General features: G+C 39.1%; 2 protein-coding genes across 5 annotated transcripts in view; one reads left to right on the forward strand and one right to left on the reverse strand.

The window, feature by feature from the left end:
* LOC131670224 (multiple PDZ domain protein-like) overlaps positions 1-23,015 on the reverse strand; it is a 209,321-nt gene that overhangs the window by 93,445 nt on the left and 92,861 nt on the right. The gene's annotated exons all lie outside the window — the stretch shown is intronic.
* The window catches only part of LOC131670225 (acetylcholine receptor subunit alpha-type acr-16-like), a 70,799-nt gene that overhangs the window by 44,653 nt on the left and 3,131 nt on the right, over positions 1-23,015 (forward strand). For 2 of the 4 annotated variants that reach the window (XM_058945651.1, XM_058945653.1), the window contains 8 exons: positions 1,053-1,162; positions 19,324-19,504; positions 19,779-19,854; positions 20,222-20,416; positions 20,519-20,605; positions 20,775-20,884; positions 20,967-21,075; positions 22,534-22,949. In XM_058945651.1, the coding sequence (XP_058801634.1) occupies positions 1,053-1,162; positions 19,324-19,504; positions 19,779-19,854; positions 20,222-20,416; positions 20,519-20,605; positions 20,775-20,884; positions 20,967-21,075; positions 22,534-22,949 (1,284 nt within the window). Of the gene's footprint in view, positions 1-1,052; positions 1,163-19,323; positions 19,505-19,778; positions 19,855-20,221; positions 20,606-20,774; positions 20,885-20,966; positions 21,076-22,533; positions 22,950-23,015 lie in introns of all 4 variants that reach the window. The other 2 variants (XM_058945652.1, XM_058945650.1) reach the window with 2 other exon arrangements.

Below are 23,015 nucleotides of genomic sequence, written 5' to 3' on the forward strand. Positions count from 1 at the left end.
TTGTCGTGATCGTTATGTCCCAGACACGTTTACGATGTCGCGCGCTCGTAAAACTGCGCGGGGGAATGCGCGCGATTAGGATTCCTCGAGTTCTCTCCGGGTCGGCTGCGCGTGCGGCACACAGCTGCAATAGCCATGCCGACATCGTTGCTCGCCACCACTGGCGCACCGCGCCGCCGCGGGGCGATGTAATCGAAATCCTTGGGATTCCCGATTGGCCGTCGCCAACGTGACGACGGCGGAAAAACTCAAGGAGGAATTATTCGCGCGCTCAATCCTCGAAATCTTGCGCCATCGTCTGGAAAGAGAGCGAGGGAGTTTGCTCAGAGGAGAAAAACTTTTGCGCTGAATGAAGTGGCCTAATTAAACGAGAGAGGCCACGATTGAATTTCGACTACTTTCGCGCCTTTTTCTTCGTTTTCTTCTGTTGCCGCTCCAGCTCTTTCCGAGTAAATAGAGCTTCTATCGATTTTTCTGATGCTGATAGTTGTTTCAATGTTTTTCTTTCTTTCAAGCGAGATTAGCTGCGCCGAAGCTAACGCGCTCTCGCGTCAGGGGAACGAGTAGAATCCAATTTTTACGATGAAATTTCTATAGGGCTTTGATGAAGGATTTTCTCTTGGAAAGCAGTGAATTGTGGTATCCGCCGTTTCAATGATCTTTCGGGTCACACGCTTGACAATACAGAGGAACAACCTGTTAAACATTTTATAGCGACTGAGCTTGTACTGGTCGGACCAATATAAATTTGACATTATTTCGGAAAACATCTACTAGCTTCTTTAAAATTTTTCAATTCGACAGATAGCCGCAATGTTATCAGAATCAACAACGTACAATGTTTATTCGTCAAACGCAAAACGGTACGCGTCGGCGCTGAATTTCACAGTTAGCTGAAGTCGGCCAACTTGACGTTTTAAGCGCCTCTGGGTTGAGAAAGGGGATGGGGTGTAGGGGAAGCACTCCACTTCGGTATGTTATAGTGCCTCTCCTCACTCCGCGCAGCTGTCCAAAGTAACGAGCTTGTAATGCAAAATCGACATTTCCTGCAGGAATGGAATGACGTTAACATGGTGTGGGACCCTTCGAAGTACGGCAACGTTCGGGACTTGAGGATACCACCGCATCGTCTCTGGAAGCCCGACGTCCTCATGTACAATAGGTAAGTCACAAACTGCTTCTCTTCCTCTTCTTCGTCTTCTTCTCCTTTGTTTGCCGAGACGTTCTCGCGCGGTAACTATAAGGAGTATACAAATTGCGAGAATTCTAAGATGAATATTCATGTGACATGTAGCGAAGGAGAAAAAAAGAGGCAAGCTGGCTGCTCCTGAGGATTTTAATATTTATGGGCCTACGAGAAGTGTGAGCTCTCGTTTAAAAGCTCTCACATAGATACGGTTTGTTTTCATCCTAGGGAAAGAGGGGATTTGCATCTTAAACAGTCCTAGCTGGGGAGGGGGGGGGGGGGCGAGTAGAAAAAGAAGCTTATCAAACGATGATGTACGGCCGTGAAGGAATTAGCCTGATCGCAAAAACTTTCCTCTTCTCTTACCGCAGAGTAATCGAGGTCCTTCTGAATGAGCTTTTTTCACCATTTCCCTCTTTTACTTTTTGCCAGTAGCAGTCGCTCGGCTAATATCAGGGGATTTCTTTTATTCGGCTCGCAAGCCGTACGTCCGTGGGGTGCACAATGAGGCTTGAACGCTCTCCACGCGAGACTGTGATGACTCGTCCGAGCGACGACGACGGCGCGAAAATTACAATTTCGCCTGACGAGGGATTTGCTTTTTTACTGCAAGCGCGAGCACGCGGTATTATGACGACGCCGAGCGTGCATTCTGCATCGATTGACCTAAAAATGTTTTTTTGTTGGGGGGGGGGGGGGGGGGGCAGGAACAAAAAATTTTTTTCTTCAAGTTTGCAATATTTAAGCTTTTTTTTTTAATGGATATCATCTTTTTCTTTTGTTTTGTTTTAACAGAATGAATAACGCAAATATTTGCCTACAACATTGTTATTATGTGATATTTTTCGCTTTTTAATGTGGGCTGTTACGTGGTATTTGAAATTTTGAATAATAGTTCGTTTACAGTACGATAAATCCATTCCAGATGTCCAAAGATGAAAATTTCTTTGTTGTGATACTTTTCGCAGAAAGATAACGATTCTCGGTTGAACGAAAAAAACGAACTTTTATCACGTAACAATATCAGTTATTACTATGATCGGTCATAAATTCTATGTCAATAGGTTAGTAACATTTACATTGCCAAAAAAAAAGTTTGATAACCATAAACAATTGTTTTATTTGTTTTTTATTTAATTTATATTTAACAAAAATTAAAAAATAAATTACACGCCATTTATTATTCACACATAAATTGTCAATTAACTATAACTTTATCCATTACAATGTAGAAAATGCTACAACTTCTTTTATAGCTGAAACAAGTATGTGGGCGTCTAGAATGGAAATGAGATAAAACATAATTAGATTTGAAGAAAGATAAGTTGAATGTAATCTGAGACTGAAACTGAACCACAAATGTGTGGAGCTTGCTATTTGATCAGATTTGAGCATTTAAAGCAGAGCTGTTGACGTGAAACGCCAAAACGATTTTCAAAAGTGCTCGTGGAGAATCGCTACAGATTAAATTGCTAGATAAAAAGTAGTGCTCGACACACCTCACTTTAGAGGAAGAAAAATGTGAAAGTTCTCTCTCTCTCTTTCTCGTGTTCCTACCTCTAGCGTCAGTTTGAAGTCTCGACGTATTTCGTAAAAATCGCATTTTTACATCAACTGCGAGGCTCACGAAAGATGTCTCTTGGTCCATTAAGTTGGCTCTTTCTTCACTGTCGTCGTATCGAGAACTTTTGTGACTTTTCTCTCTCTCTTTCTCTCTCTTGCTCTATCTGTCGTTCGTAAAGTCTCTATGTGCTGCATTTTTCGACGCGTCAACTGCTAAGATGACAAATCCGAATTTTCCAACTCGTATCTCCAAGTTATCTGTCAAGCTGATTCGCGAAAATATTTTTCCATTGTAGTTTTACACTCCTCTCAACAAACTTTTCTCTTATTTCATCAGTACTCGAGAGAGAAAGAGAGTGTGTGAGAGAGAAATGCTGTTTTCAAAGTACAGACAATCTGTGATCTATAGTTTGCTTGTCGATACAGTGGTGTAAATTCTGTCACGAATTCGTAGCATTTGATTGAACATGTTTGCTGTTTGCAGAAGCTTCAGTTTAGTTATTCGCGAGATTAGAATTCACGTTTTATTGGTTAAGTTAATCAGTCGGTTCGCCGATCTTAAAGTTGGACGTAAATTATGTAAAAGCACACGCTATAGGCGTACATAGCTGGAGCACTTAGGTGATGTGCAAACTCAGCGGGCTCGAAGCATAAATATTGGATATACGTAGCGTGCGGAAGAAGGGGGCACGTTGGCTTAGTTCGCTCGTGTTCAACAAGCAAAACACGTTTGTCAGCGCCAAGTGCCAAAAGACGCTGGAAATCGGAGAGCAGCAGCTGCAACCGCGAGAACGAGTAAGAGAAACTGGCGCGTGTAAAACGCAAAAGAGGTCGAGATCGCATTGCGCTTCGCCCGGAAAAAGCGCCAGAAAATTCGAAGCTTTCCGCGTGGAATTTTTCGTCGAGTCAGGACTGTGTATGTGTAGTCCGCTACATGTGCATAAGCTCGGAGAGAAGAATGTGATTACTCTGTCGTCAAAGAACTCGGCCGAAAGGAAAAATGTCGGACGATGTAGTGAGCCGTTCTCTTCGCGATATCAATTTCTACCTCTTTCGAGATTAAAAGAAAATCCACTACACGTGTCTCTTCCTTTGTATACACGTCTGTATAGGCTCGGGAAGTTACTTCAATGGCTTACTTATACTTGTATCCGTACTTTTTTACCTCGTTGATTTTCGATTTGTCGCGCACAGCTATCTGGCTTTTTTTTTCTTTGCAACCTGTAACCTAACCTTAATATTAACCTTTGCGTTATCTCGTTTCTTCCAAGATGCCTCGATTCATTTCCAAACCCAAAGCAGATGCTTCGTTGTGATTAATATTCAAGGGATGCAATAATTAAATCCCACTGTAAACCTATTGTGCTCTTGATTTATGCATGGAAATCGTGAACTCTAGGCGAGTTATGTTGGCTTTCCGTGGAGCAGTGGTTTAGGCTTTCTTAGCGGAGACGCAATGATATTATAAGTTCTCGAGCGTCATTTTTATTTATTCAACGAGACATTTTTACAGCTGTCATGTTCAAATTCACGATATCTCACTGTGCATCGTCGATATTTGCATGTAACAATCATTCGATAGGGTCATCGAATCACGCAGTCAAATGAAAATTATTCTCCTCCAAGCTATTGCAATTTTAATTTGCCAGATGATGAGAAATAGGGTTTAAAGTCTGAAATATCCAAAGCGCCAAAGCGGCAAAGTTAAAATTATCCGAATGAAACACCGTAAAATCGAGTAAGACCGTACCCGTATCGGAAAACTGATTTCAATATCAACACATTTTTTTTATTATGTTTGGGATCGATCGATGACCTATGCTTCAAATTTCTTTTCCCCTATACCTCCGATAAATTATTGACCACAGGGATGTTTTTAATAATTTTCAAACAGCTAACATAAGACAGGAGTCAATAGGCCAACTGTGGCGCCAACTTAACTTTCGCTCTCGAAGTCAATATACACAAAATGAAAGGTCGTGAGCTTTGGCGCGTGAATATTAAAGCACTTAATCTCGCTTTTGCGTTCACGAGAGTTAAAATGGAAAAGTTACGGCGCGATTCTCTTTCCAAGTGTCAAAGCGACAGCTTGAAATTGTGCGTGCCTACGTGTTTTCCTTTGCACGTCGATTAATTTTAATGCCATACTTGCTCGTGTGCAATGACTCCCAATGGTATTCAACGCCAAGCCGTTTCCTTGTTTTTTTTACGTAATAAATTTTGTAATTCATCAACCGGTCGTATGCTGCTGCTTTTCGTAACGTTCACATGCTTGCTGGTATTCATTTAGTGTTACGGTGTGCACGCGAGCACAACAATGTAGCATTTATTTTCTGCGCCTAACGAGATAAATCAATTATATGAAAGCTTTTATAGCCATAAATTTTCCATCCATGTTTGTTCGCATGCAAAATTTTAATGCTCATTTACATTCATTTGAAAGAGGAGAGAAACAAATTCTCATGAATTTATATTGACTTTAACGTTGTGTTTCTTTGGCTATCTTTTGAATTTATATTAAAGGTCTATCTAAACATTGACTTTTCTATCAATTTTAATGAGTAAACTTTAAAGTTTATTTTCGAAGCACATTATATAATTTTTTGTAATCTGTCTAATTCTTGAAGTACCGTCATCGTATTTACTTATCTTTACTCTTGTTAAAGTATAACAAATAGGTGTAATTTAAATTTGAATCCCTTTGCTGGAGAAAGATTTTTATAAATTTTCGTAGGTATATTAAATAATGAATAGAGATCACTCGACTCGCAAATATCATTTCCGTGATCCTGCTTACAAAGTCCTAAAAAATTGACAGTGAGGTCTAATTCAAAATGAACCATAAATATTTGTAACCAAAACAGTGTCTTTGTTAAGTGTGAGTAATCGTTCAATTTTCTACTAGTAATTAAGGGATCAAAGAGTTGACAATGACCTTTTTAAATTCCAATTTCAATTTTAAAAAAAGCATACCGAATGGGTAAAAAAACAAGCCTGTAGCTATTTACGTGGAAACGTTAAGATATACGAATGAAATGGTTGTTTCAATAATAAGACATGCACGTGAAATAGGGATTTACTCAGAAAGAAGACTTCTCTCCTTGGATCTTTGTCGAGCATGAATTAAAAATCAGAGCGCGGGCAATAAATTTGAAATCCTCGCGCGCGCTTGCTTTCGAGCTAGCTCGCACGAAGATGGATACATCCGTTTCTCGCTTTCTCTCTCTCTCTCTCTCTCTCTCTCTCTCTCTCTCTCTCTCTCTCTCTTTCGCTCCCACAGAGACAGAATAATAATGAGTTATATATAGGCTGCTAAAAAAAAAAGCAACGTGCGAGGAGATGAGAAAAGAAAGAGAGCGAACAATTTATTTAAGCTAAAATGAAAAGACAAGAGAGAGAGAAAGTATATAGTACGATAGAGAGGTGGAGGGGAGGATCTTTGGGCTATAAAACGCATGCGGAAATCCGCGCGTTCTCACGCTCGGCCTTTCAGCTCTGGAGATGCGCTCACCCGCGAGATTTACGGTTGAAATACCCGTGAGAGAGAGAGAGAGAGAGAGAGAGAGAGAGAGAGAGAGAGAGAGAGAGAGAGAGCGAACTCCTGCTACTGCTGGTACTAGCCATTGAGACGTGATTTCGACGCGATTCGTAGAGATTGAATGAGGATAAAGACGCCTGTATGCGCGACTACTCTCTCCCTCTATTTATCGGTTCTACTCTGATTAATGAGTTCAATGCATAATGGACTTTTCCAGTTTTTCTCTACTGTCCAGTTAAATCATTGGATGGAATCTTGGTTACACGCTCACTCTGGCGATGATAATTCAATGAGGTCGAACGATTGTTTTACAGTGCGCTGATTTTTCACTAGTTTTACCTTCGCTCTTTCGAATCTCGCGCGATTGCAATTGCACTTTTTGACGTCCCTGCAAATTCAAAGTATTTATTCGCGCTCGACACAGCAACGCCGAACAATTTACGCGTCAGCCAATTCCGCTATTCGTTCCAAATGAAATAAGTATTTGCCGTTGAAATATATTAAGTTCAGCATTTATTATTTGTTCATCAAGTCTGCTGTAATTCTATTTGTCAGTTCTCGTTAATTCAAAATTATTCGAACATGTCGATAAGCAGTTATGTACTAAATTAATTATAAAGATTGATAATTCATTGATAGAATAATCGAATTCGACGGAGCACAGACATTTTTGAAATTGAATGAAATAAACAAGGGAGGAGGGGACAAGGAGAGAGGCAGTATCAGAAAACAATTACTCGTCAGCGGGAAAGTTATTCCAGTATCACTTAGCTTCCTCGATCATTTCTCGCCGTCTCTCTCTTGAGTAACAAGGCTTGTGGATCAAGCGCACCCTCTCTTTTTCTCTTTCTTTCTTTCTGTCGTTCTTTGTGCCTCGTTCGGCGGGTATCTATTTGCACGGTGCACGAAGGAAACGTGCCGAGAAATAAGAAGCGTAGATCCAACGAGGGAGGAATCATCTCTCACCCTCTGTGCGGGTATCGGTAACGCGGGCACGTCTACGTCTTGCTTCCTCGCGGGACTCCGTATAAAATACAAAGTAAAGAAGCGTGGCTCGCGCTCTCGCGCGATTTAGGGGTGCGACCTCGATATTTCGCGGCGCGCCTTTTCACCGAGTATATAATCGAGGTCGGCGCTTTTTGACGTGCACCTCGCAGACCCTTCCCTCTCCTACATATACTATATCTTTTTTCCATGTGGATCTTGGCACGTTTTTTTTTTCTCCCAGAGATACTTACTTCTTTTTCCACTGCGGAATAGGGCTCACTTCTTCTTCCTTTTTTGAAGTACACTACCGACGTGGGTTTTAGCTTCACTTGAATTTTTGATGACACTTTGCCGCGGGTTTACGAGTAGTGCGCGGGAACTCGAGCCAATTTTTTCGGGCAAATCAAAGTTATGCTTTTTTTGACCCGCTGTGTCGAGTGCAGCTCTATTTGTACTTATTGCAACAGACTCGTATATGCGCAGCTGTTCTGAAGTACGCCCTTTTTCGTCTGTTTTCGTGAGAGGTGAAAGTGTTTTTCTCGAGCTGCACAGTATGGTGACACGATAATTTTCATGTAAAGTATAAGAGAACGATCTATGATACGACGAGAAAAAAATACACTTACATTTTTTCTTTGATAAAGACCGACAGATGTTTTCTATAGATACCAAATATCAGTTAAAACTAACTTAGTTTATTTAAATTCAGCTAGGCGACGCTTCACAAGATATTTATCTGTCCTTTTATATTTTGGCTTAACTTATATTTTAACTTAGACTATAATAGAATATGATACTGTTTTGTAATGACAGGTGAATATTGTTTTTATATAAATATTTATATTGACATTCATTGTTTGTATGTATGATAATATTATTTGAGTGATATCTATAATTTAAACCTATAATAGTGATTTTGATACAATACATCGAGAGGTATTTGTTCATTGAAAGAGCGGTAAAGAATCTGTAAAAAATAATGAATTGAAGTAAAATTTGCGTTTACTAATTTTCTTTATGCAGACTTGTGTGGATCGAAGTTCATTGTCCAGGATTTTAACGAATACGAGAATGTTATTATATAGAAGTTTTATAGTAAGTGTAGAGTTCCTACCACGTTTATCTGTCATTCAAAGTATTATAAAAAAAGTTCTATTATGTCGATAAAGACTGTGTTATAATTCCTAGTTTGGCTATACATATAACTTGTTATTTCTCCAGAATGCTGATTGTTTCGATAACATAAGAATAATATAGCTCATAACAATTACACTATCGGTGCTATCGAATAATCGTGGATTATGCCGTCAGAGAGTCTTGTATAATCTCCAATTAAAAGGCACGTTCCACTGAAATTTAATGGCGAACAGGAGTTTAAGCCTTGTTCGAGTATTCATTTACAAATCAAATTAAAATTTTGCAACTGCTCTATTGTATCACTATAATGCAATTAAAGTAACGCTATGTTGGAAGTTATTAGCAAGCAAGCGACGTCAGTACCGCTTCGAAAGTAATTTTCGCTTTGAAAATTTGGCCAGTCACGTTTCTCCCTCTCTCCCTTTCTCTCTCTCTTCCTCTTAAGCACAATCCTGAATAATCACTTCGATTGCAGTCGCCGTCAATTTGCAAGCTTGGAGATGAGCTGCGAGGACTTTGTTATTCTAAATCCTCAAACCGTCGTCGAAAACCTAAATTGATTGTGATTAAAAAGAGAAGCAATAAGTCAAATTAAATCGAACGTCAAGTATTCGGCATCGTTTTCGACTCCCGACAAGAGGAAAAAAAAATTGCGAAGTATTTGCATTACGTAGCTTGCATCTCTTATATGCATCATGTTTGCAATTTATTTTTCACTATTTTGCTGAGGTAGATTGCAAGTTGTATTTTCAGAGAAAATTTGAAGTTTACTCATCAGCCTCGTCAAAAGTATATATGTTATAAAGTAGCTGAGTGCTCGGAGCACTTAGGAACTCTTTTCCACTTCTCTTCTTCTCTCTCACTCTCATTTAAGGATCGATAAAAAAATTTCAAAGAGAAATATGGATTTTAAAACTTCATTCAGCCATAACTTCTTTAGCATTTTTTTTCTTTTTTTCCCAAGTCATCTTTTATTAAGCGTGCTATTTCCCGGGCGCAAAAAAAAATTTAATTACTTCAGAGCTCTTGAGCTGAAACTGATTCGGTTATCTCGGGAATGACAGCCATACATACTTCAAAAAATAGAGAAACCTCTGAGAGTAACGAATAAATAGATCAGAACATATCATTGGTATTCATTGAATTTGTAGAATGGACATTGTAGAAGAACATATTCTTTTTTTGGAACTCCTCAATTATTGATGTGTTTTAATATTTCAGTTCCAAATCAACAAGATGCGTCGTATCGGTTTCACTAAACTTGTAGTTGTTTTCGAAATTCATAGTATAAAAAATGCAGGATAAATAAAACATAAAAATTACAAATTTAAAAAATTCCACTTCATTCAAGTTTATGTTCGTAAAAAGTCTGTATAATTGAAAGCCATTATCTTATGCCATTATAGTATTCAAGCTCAAATTCCAAGAACATAACCATAAATTTCCACTGGTATATAGGGGGGATCATCAGACCATCATAAAACAAGTACGTGTATCGAAATTACTTATTTACACACACTTATATCTTATCGTAAACCGCGCAACAGCATCTTATTGAAGCTGTCAGTTTCACATACCGTAACGTCTTGAGATTTGCTACACTCAAGATCCTCCTCTCTGGAAATTCCAGTTACAGCTGGGTAAGCGAAAAAAAAGAAAATCCCGCATAATTCAAGCGAATTCCCAGCAGATCCATTTTCACGTGGTCCCTGCTGCTGACTATGAAAATTGCAAACCTCACTCGGTTGATTCTGTGCCACAAGAGGACCCGGAGAGAAACAGCTCCCAGCGCGTGATTTTATTCTGTTCTCTCTTGCTTAAATGTCTTAATCAGACTTCCACCTTTTGTGCCACATATCCCAGTACATTTTTCAACCATTTATTTTAATGGATATTGATTATTGGAAAAATTAAGCTGTAAACTTAAAAGCGTTCGAACGATGATATCAGTAATTTTCTTATTTTATCTTGAATATTATCCCATTGAGAAAAAATGGATGTAATTATAAATCCGTGAAGCTACACGATAACAAAACATTATTTGAAAAGCATAATTACTAAGTTACTAAACTTTGAGGGGACTATGAAAAATGTAGCGTCAATATGATAATTTATTGAAAAGGGATATGTCATAGCGTAATAAATGAAATAAAGAATCCGTTATCAGAACTAATGGAGTATGTATAGCTCAGAAAGTACGTTAGTCTTTTCTAGTTCAGTTAATCACAGCGGTGCGACGTCCTTATTTTCAATCAAGTGTTCAATACGCAATAGCGAAGGGAGAGAAAGAAAGGGGGAGGGGGAGAAAGAGAGAGAGAGAGAGGGAGAGAGAAGCTTGATAAATTGGTGAAAGCACTCGTGAGAGAAGAACTGCAACACTCTTGCACGAGTACTACGTACACGTATAAGCTATAAATAAATATCATTTCACCCGTTTATAATGTTGTTATTAGTTATAAATAAGTGGCATTGAAGAAAAAAATTGACTGCGATATAAAAGAAAATGCCTCAGGCTGTTTTTTGTTGGTACATCTCTGAACTTGATGCGCGCGATGAGAAAGAGCATAGAAGTCTCTAGTTGGTCGTGTGAGCGGCCGATAAAGCTAACGTAAAAATATCCGCTCGGGCATTCTTTCAAAGGGCGTATAAAACATCTATGCCACTTAGAAGGTGAGAAAGAATGAGACGACCTGTGTGTGTGTGTGTGTGTGTATATATAAATTTATTATTGGCCCCAAAAAAGAATAAGTTTACTGCCGTGAATTCGATCTAGAGACCTTTGGAAAATTGGCAAGAGCCGAAGTGACGCGAAACTGATTTTCGCGTTTCCACGTCGAATGAAAAATGAAAGCTTTGCTCGCGTCGCTTCGTCGAGGTAGAAGTAAAGGGGAAAAAATGGCAGCAGCATCCATCAAAATTGATTTGCCGTTAAGGTTTGGCTGGATGTGTCGTATATCGAGCGGAGATAATGATTCAGATGGGAAAGACAGAGCAGGGCAATAAGTGGAATTCCTCGGTGCCTGTATTGGTGCGAATTTCAAAGTTGGTTCTGGCCTCAGTCCAATTTGGCCGCTCGTTGTCGCTCTGACATTGTGCGCGCCTACGTATACCTAATTGGGACGAGGAAAGCAAGAGAGAGGCGTCTTATGGAAATTGAGAGCTTGGCTTGGTCGCATAGTCTCGGCTTACATCAATTTGTGTGCAGATGAACGCTACGCGTGGTAGGTCTATTGAGAGGATAGATAAGGCTTCACTTATAAATAAACACATGCAGTTGGCGTCGGATGACAGCTGTCGGATAAGTGTACTCGACAGTTTCTGGCCCGAAAATTCCACGGTCCGTTGGATAAACGGAGTTTGTATTGAAAATCGTGTGAGTATCACCCCGTCTGTGAGGCCAGAGCTGCACAACGCGCCCTAGCTGCGATTGACGATCACGCTCCGCGGAAATTCTGTAACGCGAGACTAGTTACGAGTGTAATTGATTAGCGGTCATGAATTTACTCTAGCGTTGGCGTTTCGGTATGATTCAGTTAATTTGCAATATTGTTACACGCTGCGCAGGATTATGTGATACGCACGCTCGGACGGTCAGTGATATTTGAAACGAACATGTTTGCTTTCTGTAGGGAATCCATTAATGTCTTCTTTTACGCTCATATGTCAGTTTATTTTATTTGAATAAAACCAAATGATATGATATTTAACTTAATAAATCGCAAAGCATACATTGGTATGTTCGTTAAATATGTTGATTTCTTGATAGTTGCGTCAACAATCTCACAGCGTTGACAGTTCTTTTTTCCAAGTCGTTCTTTCCTTCATAAGTTGTGATATAAGTTGTAATTTCCTTAAAAAGAGCTTTTTTCTAATGAACTTTCACCTACACTTGATAGAAAACAACGTTGTATCTCTAATTGATTATCTTGGTGATCTTCGTGAAGTTCAATTTGCAACACTGCTTTCCCGCTTCACGTATAGAAAAGTTACCGAGTAAAGTAAGAAGTAATAAACTTGTTTAGGGTCATTGGGTGAAGTTTACGACTTTGGTAACAATAAGAAGTGGACAATAAAGAAAATCAAAGCCAACAAATTGGATGAGATTTCTCGGTGTATATTCTGCAAAAGGAAAAAAAGGAAACATAAAAGTTAGTTCAAGTCAGTTTCTTGCCCGAGAGAATCCATTGAGACGTATAAAACTGACGCAACGTTGATAAATCGCTGTCACAAGGAGGTTTTTTCTCTCTCCCCTATCGAAACGACAGTTACAATGGATTGGTGTCGATAGCTTAGGCAGAACTCTCGAGTTTTCTACGAAGCTCATGCTTATCTACTAACATCTGCCATTAGCAATGACTCTATTTGTCAAGATCGTTGCAAGTAAGAGGTTCTCCAAGTATTTTTCAAGGAAATATATAATGCTTTGTTGGCTTTTCCCCAGATTATCAACTTGCAACATAAACTTTGTACCGAGAAAATCAGAATATAACTAACTGAAGAAGCTTTTGTAAAAACAGTGAGTAGCGCTGTCAAAGAGTACAAGTGGCTCAATGTGCTTGACTGAGTACAGTCCGTTCGTCTAGTCTTGCCATGAGTTCTAGCTTGTTGTTTGTCTCAGCTCAATATCCAACGTGACGAGCGGCGTAATTAATTTTTCCTTTCGAGTAGGCTCTTTCTATTAAGTAGTACTGCCAGATTAAGCACAAAAACTGAGTTCTGAAGCGGAAAAATTAGATTGTCCAGGGCCTGCGAGAGAGCCAACCCCGATACAAACGCTTGTGAAGCTGCGCTTGGCTATTTACTTTGCCGATTCTCCCAGCGGAGGAAGAAAGAGAAGAGCTAAAGTATAAAAGCTAGCGAAAAAAGAAACTCGTCATCGTCGGGAATCAGCTTTATGGATTTTAACTTTTCCTTTTTTATCTAGAAGGCTGGGAGAAGAGTTAGCCGAGTAGGCGAAGGAATTTTCGAAATTTATTTTCCAAGTTTCGTGCCAGGCGCTCTCGCTCCCAGCCTCTGGGAACTTTGGAAGATCGCTTTAGCTAATTTGTCCCCGAAGTAAGTGGATTGCGGTTGGCTTCGTTACGCTTGAGTACACTAGCCGGTGCTTATCTATTCCTTCTCAGCTCGTTAATGCGTCCTCGAATCGCGTGCAATTTTCTTTCAGATCACTCGGTAACGACGCTTATAAATAACGAAAAAACAGGGAGAGAACGACTCGCTGTTCGAGTGTCGGGGCACGCGGAAACGAAGACAAACGGCCGATCCGAAATTGACAATTTCGCTGGGTGAAATTGCACGCTGCAACGCGCGCCAAACGGAAGTCTCCAGCTGCTTTCTCTTTCGCGTACTACAGCGCACATCTGCGCCACCATCGGGTCAACTTCAAAGATAAACTTTTAAAGCGTCTTTTTCGCTGCGAGTATATGACGTGTATTTTTTTTAATTTAGTGGAACAAAAACGAGTCTGAGACGCCGGCCAAAAGAAAAACAAGTCGTGATTTGGAACGCTTACTCGCGTACAGCCTCTCTCAAAGGGAGAGAGAGAAAAGTTCAGCTACGAAAATGGAGAGGGACGGTGAAGGAAGGCCGAAGAATTCAAAAAGAATGAAATAACGGATTGTGCTGTGGCCAACTGGCCGACTTCCAACCAATCCACTGCCAGCTGCGGCTGACGGAATTTTCGGATTTTTCCGGGGAAACGCCAGTCAGGCCACTGCCACCGCCGCTGCCGTCCGAATATCCTGGAAATTGTTGCGCTTCGCGAATTTGACTGACCCACAATTTGTCACACAGTGCTTTTGTTTCCTATGATAATTATTTCTGGATCCAGACAAACAACAAAAATAGTAAAGAGAGACGGAAGTTCGGTTGAGCTCGACTGCCTTTTTTTTCATTCGCGAGAGCAGGAAATTGAAAAAGTTTGAAATTGCTTCGTAACGATTTTGAGAGGAGGAGGTTGTGGCGGTGGCAGTGTTAAACGCCAAAAGCTTGCGTTTATAATTTTGAGCAGCTTGATTGCTTACATTTGCATATTTTGTATTTTGTTTGACGAATGTATTGTTGCATTAACTCCCTTTGAGTTTCCGAAATAATTGATTTTCAGTCACCAAGGGAGAGAAAGGAAACAAAACCACTTTTGAGGTTTCGCAATACGATGCTACGTGATGTTTTCAACTTCGAATAGTATTCTAAGTTTCACGATGGATTATTTGAACAAAGCGTGTTGATCAACGCGAACGCTGTTCTCTTGAACTATTTCTCGCAGCGTGCAAGTAAAACTTGCCAACTGTGTATGTGTAAATCTTACATCTGAACTTCGATTTTTATTAAAATTTCATTGAATCCTGACCTGGTTTATGTTCAACGCAAAGTTTCGAACTTATTCTTTTTCTCTTCCTTTTTCATTATGAAATATTATAGGCTGTCGATTATTAATACGATAAGTATGTCTAACAAAGTCATCAGCTTAACAAGTAAAGAGAGAGGGAGAGAGAAAGAGACAGGTAATGAAAAATAGAAATGAGACATAAACATTTCAGAAACGAATAGTCAATTTTCTCCGCGTCCGTTGGTGAATAAATATCAAACTCGAAAATCAAACTTTGTTGAAAAAATCATCAGGCTCTGCTTGTAAATCAAAGAGATCGGAATTCTCGAGGAAAACTAAAGGACGTTTATACCACACGTTTACCTATAGCTAGCTGCCACTGTTCTTCTTCTCTCTCCCTCGCGTTGTGCATTATATTCACGCGGCGTGCGGCGCATCGATGAAAACTTGCCGCACGGCGTGAAACCTGATTGCGGAACGAGACGCTTGAAATTCAAGCCCCCCGAAACTTATGTGCCGATTTTCCGCAGACCGCAGCTTGCGCGCGATGCAGCCATCCGCACACCCGGAATCACGTTTCCCTTCGCCTTCTCCCTTCCTCCATACCTCTTTTCGACATTACCGCACGATATTAGGGGCAGCGCGGTCGCTACGGCATACGTTTTCGAGCACGCGCGCATTTTTTATCGATATATACTGCGCTCGCACGGCGCAAAATTGCCAACGGCTTTAAACTTCACGCTTGCTTATTATTATTATTTTCTTAATCTTGGAAGCGGTGGTTTTTACCATTTTCAGCAAATTCCAATTTAGGTTACATTTTTGGATCACTGCCATTGTGGCATACGTGATTTTATAATTTCTCAATTTCTGTTCACTGTAGCTTTCTATTTAACAGATAAAAAATAAATGTAGTTTGTTTGGATGAGTTGTTAATTGTCTATGTTGTCATAATAAACGTTTTTCTTGGATGATTAGTGCACTCTACTTCAATTCCAAGTTTTAGAGTAGATTAACGGCAACTGCGAAGCAACTTCAAAATCATATTCCAGTCAATTTCTGTGAATTTTGTTTTTAATTAAAATGACAATTTTGACAGTATTAGCTTGTTATCAATATGCTAATTTGCACGATGAATATCTAAAGGTTAGCTTGGAGAAACAAAATGTTTATACGCTTTGTTATCTAGAATTTCATTATAATCCTAGAACTCGTCCGAGTGTGTAACGTATTAAATTATTTTCATGTTCATGTAGGATATAATCCATAAAAAACCAAGAGCTAAATAATAACGGTTACAATCCACATTTCTTTGAAAATGAGTATGCTTAAAATACTCATAAACGATAAGGAGTATAATGAACCCAACCCAACCCAGTACGATGCTTTTACAAATACAAGTCATACGAAGACAAACAATTAGCCGAAACAATAATCCTTTCTTTGATAGAATTGAATGTTCTCTTGCACTCGTATGAACCGCTAAACGAGCGAAGCATATCAATAAAAACATACTAATTTCCCAGCGGAGCGGTCCTGCTGAAAGTTTAAACTGGCAGTGGGGAAAGCGAACGTCTTCGACGACGTAGCCATTAGCCGCGGTAAACACGAGCCTCGACCTGCAAAATTCAGCCTCGGCTGCAAGCGCTGTGGCGTACGATCGATCGTTCTCTCTCTACCATCAGTCAGAGACACAGATTCACTAGCGCTCTCGCGTCTCTCTGATATCCCGTGCTACTAGGCGATAATCCATACAGCTGAGCGCCTTTCGAAAGAAGGAAAAAAGAGATCGCGCGTGCGCCTGAGAGCGAAGAGCTTTTGCATAGAAATCGTCGTATGGGAATCCCTGCAGAGCGCGCGCGTTGCAATATTAACCGGGATATTAAGCCGCTGCACACTTTAGGGAAGGTAGTTACCCTTAATTTGACACAAACGCTCCCAACGCACATACACGCCTGGATTTGCTGTTTCGTGTTATACTCATGTTCGCATAAGCCAGCTCTCGCGTACGTCGAAATGATTTAACGCGGCTGTGGCATTAAAATTCTGCTCGTCAGATAGGATATGCGAATACTTACGTACGCCCACCCGCAGAGCGAGCAATCAAAAAACGACCATTAATACCGCCCCCGCCGTTATATTGCTTGCATCTCTTTCTTTTTCTCATTCTCTCCCTCTTCCTCCCTCGAAATTTATAGCCTTCTTTATTTCACTGACCGATTTCGTCCTCGTCGTCTTTTATCTCTGTCTCTGTTTCTCTTTTCGTATTCTTTTTCTGTTTCGGGGAATTACTAGCTTTCGCTGCAATTTCCTCGCTACATCGCGGAGGCGGTTGAAGATCTATCGCCTCGGGGATCTTAATTGTTTTACGACGAGAGACATCAAGCGCTATGCAGCAAGAAAATTTGGTGGGATGTATTGTTTCGAAGTTGTGACATTTGTGGCGTGGTCGTTATTATAGCTATGTGCTTTTTTTCTGCGTACTGCATTTCCAGTGGGTTGCTGCGGACTTTCAATATTTCGTATTATCATGTTCATGGCGCTGCAAAGATATGCTTTAACGTAATTTCACTTTACGAGAAGTCAGATCAGTTTATTAAATCCACTGTGCCAAGTTGAAGTAGTTAAGGTCAGAGTTCGGTCAGGCGTTCTATTTATTGAAAAACTTGTTACAGTTGCACTCGTAAAATTCATGACTGTTTGTTAATATTGTAATTCATGAATTTATCAGTATTACATTAGTTTGTCAGAAGAAACGAATTTACCATCTAGAACTTGGTAATTGGGACTAAAAGTGTTGAATATTTAATAGCACCGGGACAAAGTTACGTAAAATAGTCTGCTCGTTACGCGATCTCACGAGACAGAGTTAGTTCGTGGTATAATTTGCAGATAGCTGCTACAGCAATAACGGGTACTTTTGCGAGATCTTCAATTTTTTAAAGAAACAGAAAGTTTTGAAATATTTTTGGTTTTCGAGGACAGGCTAACTCGATAATCGCACACAAACACCTATGATATTCGTCCAACACGCGAAGCAATTGCTTTGACAGTATAGTGTATTGAGGCACAATGTAGGACTGCACTGGCACGGCTGTTTCTAAAACGTACACAGACTTATATAGCGAAGATAAATTTTCACCTATACACATACACACATTCACGTGCGTTGTGATTTTCTTTATCCTTATTCCTTTGTCCTTGTGGGTGTCGTTAGAATCCTTCGTCGGATTTATATCCGGCGCACTTGGAAGTCGAATGAAAAAAGTGCGCTCGAGGGATATCGACTACACCTACAAGCGTATTTCAACGGTATATATGTCGCTCGCATACACCAGTTGTAAGCAAATACCCCTTCTCGATGATTGTGGAAAGAATAAAAGAAAAAAAAACGGATCGAAGAAGAAAACCAGTTATTTTTTCTCTTCGGCCTTTCGTCTTCCTTAGAAAAATGATCTCGGCGTAAGATCATTAGCTACAAAAGTATAATAATCTAAACGAGCTTTGCGACGAATAGTGCTGGAAGCTAGAAAATTAAAGTAAAATATGTACTTTGAAAGGGATGAGGAGAAGGAGAGAGAGAGAGTTGATTTTTTAAAGATGCGTGCGCGTCCCGCGTCCTTCAAGAATTCCCTTTACTGTCGCGCTATGAAGTGACTACTTTCTCCCGGCAACGGCGTCATGCAATTTGTATGCCAAGAAATACGACTGTGAGCGCCTCCACCGTACTCGAGAGCCCTAAGGGAGAACGCAAACAAAAGTTGGCTATCTCGAATGAATACCCCTCACTTACCATCTTCTTTCGACTCTAACTAGATTTCCTCTCACTCAGCGTTCGCTCGCAACTTAAAAAGTGCACGAGGAGTCTCTGAGAAATCACTCGATGCAAGCGTAATTGTCTGGAAAACTTTAATAAAGAGTTACACAACCGCCGCCACCACTGTCAGCGCTGCTGCTGCTGCTGTTGCGCGGGACCCGATTAATTATGAGCTTCGCTCTAAATGACTTTACGCTTATCTCGACCCGCTTTAATAAAGCTCACGGCCTTCATTGTATTCTTACGATTATTATTACAAATCGTCCACCCTGCCCCATTAATTCTCACTCTTGCTTCTCGCGATCTTTCATTTTAATTGTTTTTAATGCTGTATGGCGATAAAGAAAGCGTTTAATCTGGCTTCTCCCTTCTGCTTTCTTTCTTTTCGATCCGCTTGAGTGCATCAAATTTCTGCTCGATGAGAGAAAGAACATCTGATGAATAGGATGCATTCAGCGCTTGCATAGGTTTCTTTTTTCTTTTGTTGTTTAGTAAATTAATTTTAATTGGGAGTTGTTCTTCAGAGAAGCAAGGAAATTCGAAGCTATTGATGATTTTTTAATTGAAAGGAGCGAACTATACAGTCGTAAAGTGGGAAGCCCCTGAGCTGCAAAAATAAATCGCCTTATTCTAAGAATAAAGGAGGTACTCGTAGCATCTGAAATTTCTCTCTGCATTGATGTTTGCGAAGACGAATCATACAATCAAAACTGACCAATCGACACTTTTTAACATTCTGCTCTTTTTCTTGTTCTTTTCATCTACAGCGCCGACGAGGGCTTTGACGGCACGTATCCAACTAACGTTGTGGTCAAGGAGAATGGCACGTGCCTCTACGTACCACCGGGTATCTTCAAGAGCACCTGCAAGATTGACATCACTTGGTTCCCATTCGATGATCAACGTTGCGAGATGAAGTTCGGATCGTGGACTTACGATGGCTTTCAGGTAAAATTTCTTTATAATACAACTTTTACGGCAATGTGATAAAAACTACGTGAGTTTGAGGTTAACGAATTTAATTTTGTTTATGAAATATGAAATAATAAAAATTACAACAAATATAACGGAAACAAGTTTTAATATGCCACCAAAAATGTTATTATGTTCAAAGGTACTTTCATAAAGACAAGATTAAAGATGTATTATATTACATTTCCGCAAAAAGCCTGAGGCAGCTTTTAATTAAATACGTTACTACTTTTTTCGGTACTCATTGTAGTTGGATCTCCAGCTGCAGGACGAAGCCGGTGGTGATGTTAGCAGCTTTATCACGAACGGCGAATGGGATCTTTTAGGTAACGATATTATTTATATAAACTTTAATATTTTCTGTATTTCTTTAATGCAAAAATTGTTATTTACAAAAGGAATTAAGAATAAATGTATTCTTTGGAGCATTATGTAAACTGAAAATTTCTATAAATAACTTGAGTACAGCTCTTCTACATTTTAATGGATTGAAGTAGCTGCAGAAAACAGTGAAATATCATAATGTAATGAATTTACGAGTAATCAAAAATAAAAAGTTTTTTAACTGCAGTTCTTAGATTTTGAAGTAATATGTAATCCTTATACCCCAAAGGAATGCTACCCGTAAACACACATAGACACACGTAAATGAGCGTCAATAAAAAAAAGTAAATGTCTATTATATATTTGCAGGTGTGCCGGGAAAAAGGAACGAAATTTATTACAATTGTTGCCCAGAACCGTATATTGATATTACATTTGTCGTGATAATAAGAAGGCGAACGCTTTATTATTTCTTTAATCTTATCGTGCCATGCGTTTTGATCGCCAGTATGGCCGTTTTGGGCTTCACATTGCCACCAGATTCCGGCGAAAAACTCTCTCTTGGTGAGCAGTTTTTGAAGACATTCTCATCATTTATAAGTCATTCAAAACACTTAATGTTCAGAATGATAGTAATAAAACAAATACAAATATTGCCCATTGCAGGAGTGACAATCCTCTTGTCTCTCACGGTGTTCCTCAATATGGTGGCAGAAACGATGCCTGCGACCTCCGATGCCGTACCGCTTTTAGGTAAATCAAAAAAACCAGTCTTTATTATACTCATGTAATATTTGATCGATTAATATATAACCACGACGCTATATATACCTATGAAAACAGACTAAGAGATTTGTCGTTACGATGATAACGAAAGGCACATTATTTCTACATATTATTCACAATCGATTTGCGTTTCCAGGGACGTACTTTAATTGTATAATGTTCATGGTGGCCAGCAGTGTTGTCAGCACAATTCTTATATTAAATTATCACCATCGTAATCCTGACACCCACGTTATGTCCGATTGGGTATGCGCGGCTTGTTTGTTTTTAATGATAATTCATCTTTTAATGTCACTTGGCAAAGTGATTCACTAATTTTATTGTACAGGTGAGACTCGTCTTCCTAGACTGGCTGCCTTGCATACTGCGAATGTCAAGGCCGCCTCGTGATGAAGATGAGCCGCCGCAAAAATCTCAGAAGCCTTCTCCAGTGACGGGTTCGTATTACATATTAGTTTTCCATTTTCTTCCGCTTCTAGAAATTAACAGTATATCAAGTAGACATATTTTATCATAGTGTTTTTTTTTATAATTAAATATATCAATGAAAATGTTGATTAATAACAAACTTTCGATATAAAGTCGAGATATAAAAGTTATTCTGGACATTTAGGATACTTAAGATAATAAATTGATTCATCATTTAATACAGTTACAGAAAATCTTTTTCAAGGATCAATGCATAATTTTTTTTAAATGAGATAAATAAACATAAAACTAATGGATTTTTCGAATTATCGAATTAGTGAGAACTGTGTATAGACGTTTCGCTTTTATCCGTGATCTATGAAAGAGATAAAGTACTTTCTGATGGGAGTAAGCCCCTATATATATTGACAAAATATCCTTCAATAGATCAAATTCAATGATCAAAGAAACTCTTCATCTTTGACGAGTGTTTAATCAACGCGTAAAAGGCAGACTTCTGTGTGAAAGTATCTTTGTTATATTTATTTATTATATTTATTATATTCCTAAATATTTATATTTAGGAATGACTAAAGTCTTTAAGCATTATCATTGAGACATAAAAATGTAAATTTATCCTTTATTTATAAGAACATGAAAGATATCCAATATCTTGTTTCAGCTATTTAAAAATTAACGCAAAGATAAGGCTATTACTTATTTTTTAATGAAACTTATGAGAAATTTCACTCATTTTTATCAGATAAATTATTTTGTAATTGATATTTATTATTTTCAATGATTGAAATGCCTTTCATATGAGAAAGATTAATGTTATAGAATTCGAGTTATTTTGCACTTCATAAAAAATGACATATTTAGTTATCTGTCACTGATCAATAGATTATGTATCAAAATATTTCGAATAACGTTGCCATTGCGTTATTTTGAAAATAGCTAAAATAACGTAATACATATTGGTTGTTTTCAATGGATCATATGCTTTTACGTCTGTGAAATATTTGTTAAAATTATCATTGCCAAAATAATATTTTAACGGATAATGATGTTAAATCGTAATAATAAATTAGAGCAACAATTTTATCGATTAAATTTTACCTCTAATTCATTGTTTAACAGCTTTATTCCTTAAACATTCCGCATAACGACAAAAATTTGATGTTTCATATTATTTAGTGTACTTAAAAGTGAAATGAAATAAAATACGTGTGCCATTGAAAATAAAGAATATTGACTACGTTACGTTATTTTTAATTCAATAAAATTTTTTTCATTATCTTTGATGAATCAATTGGTCAATTACCAAAAAATAACGTAAAAATTAGTAACGGAATACATACTTCAAGGCTTGGATTTGTGTTTGACAAAATTTTAATTTGGTGCAGTTGTCAAATCCAAATTATTAATCAACTAGAACGTCTACAAAGTCACGTCACAAATGATAAATCCGTATACTGTGAACACAGATACCAGCAAGTCGCACGGAGACTTGGAGTTGCACCAGCGCTCGAGTAAGTCCCTACTGGCGAACGTGTTGGATCTGGAGGACAATGCGCTCGCATCGCACAATAATTTGCTGAACAACGTGTACAGTACACCTGGGCCGCATCATCCGCATCACCACGTGCATACGACTCCCCATCATCATCATCATCCGCATACGGCAACGACAACGCCTCACCATCAGCATCAAACACCGCTGGCCCACTCGTCCTATCCGCCACCACCACCGCCGCCGCCATCGGCCCACCAACTTGGCCACACGCCCCATCATCATGCTCACCCGCCTGATCCATCGGCTGGCCCACAGGTCGAGACCATCCTCCAGAGTGCTTGCTTCTGCGCGCGATATGAGCTCATTCTTATTCTCAAGGAAATCAAGGTAATTTGCTTTATTCATTTTCTATAGACTGTCGATATATTTGGAATTTTATGTAACCAGTTTGTA

Source organism: Phymastichus coffea, unplaced genomic scaffold (assembly GCF_024137745.1).
Source record: "Phymastichus coffea isolate CEN01 unplaced genomic scaffold, Cenicafe_Pcof_1.1 PCOF00104, whole genome shotgun sequence".
NCBI classification, from domain to species: domain Eukaryota; kingdom Metazoa; phylum Arthropoda; class Insecta; order Hymenoptera; family Eulophidae; genus Phymastichus; species Phymastichus coffea.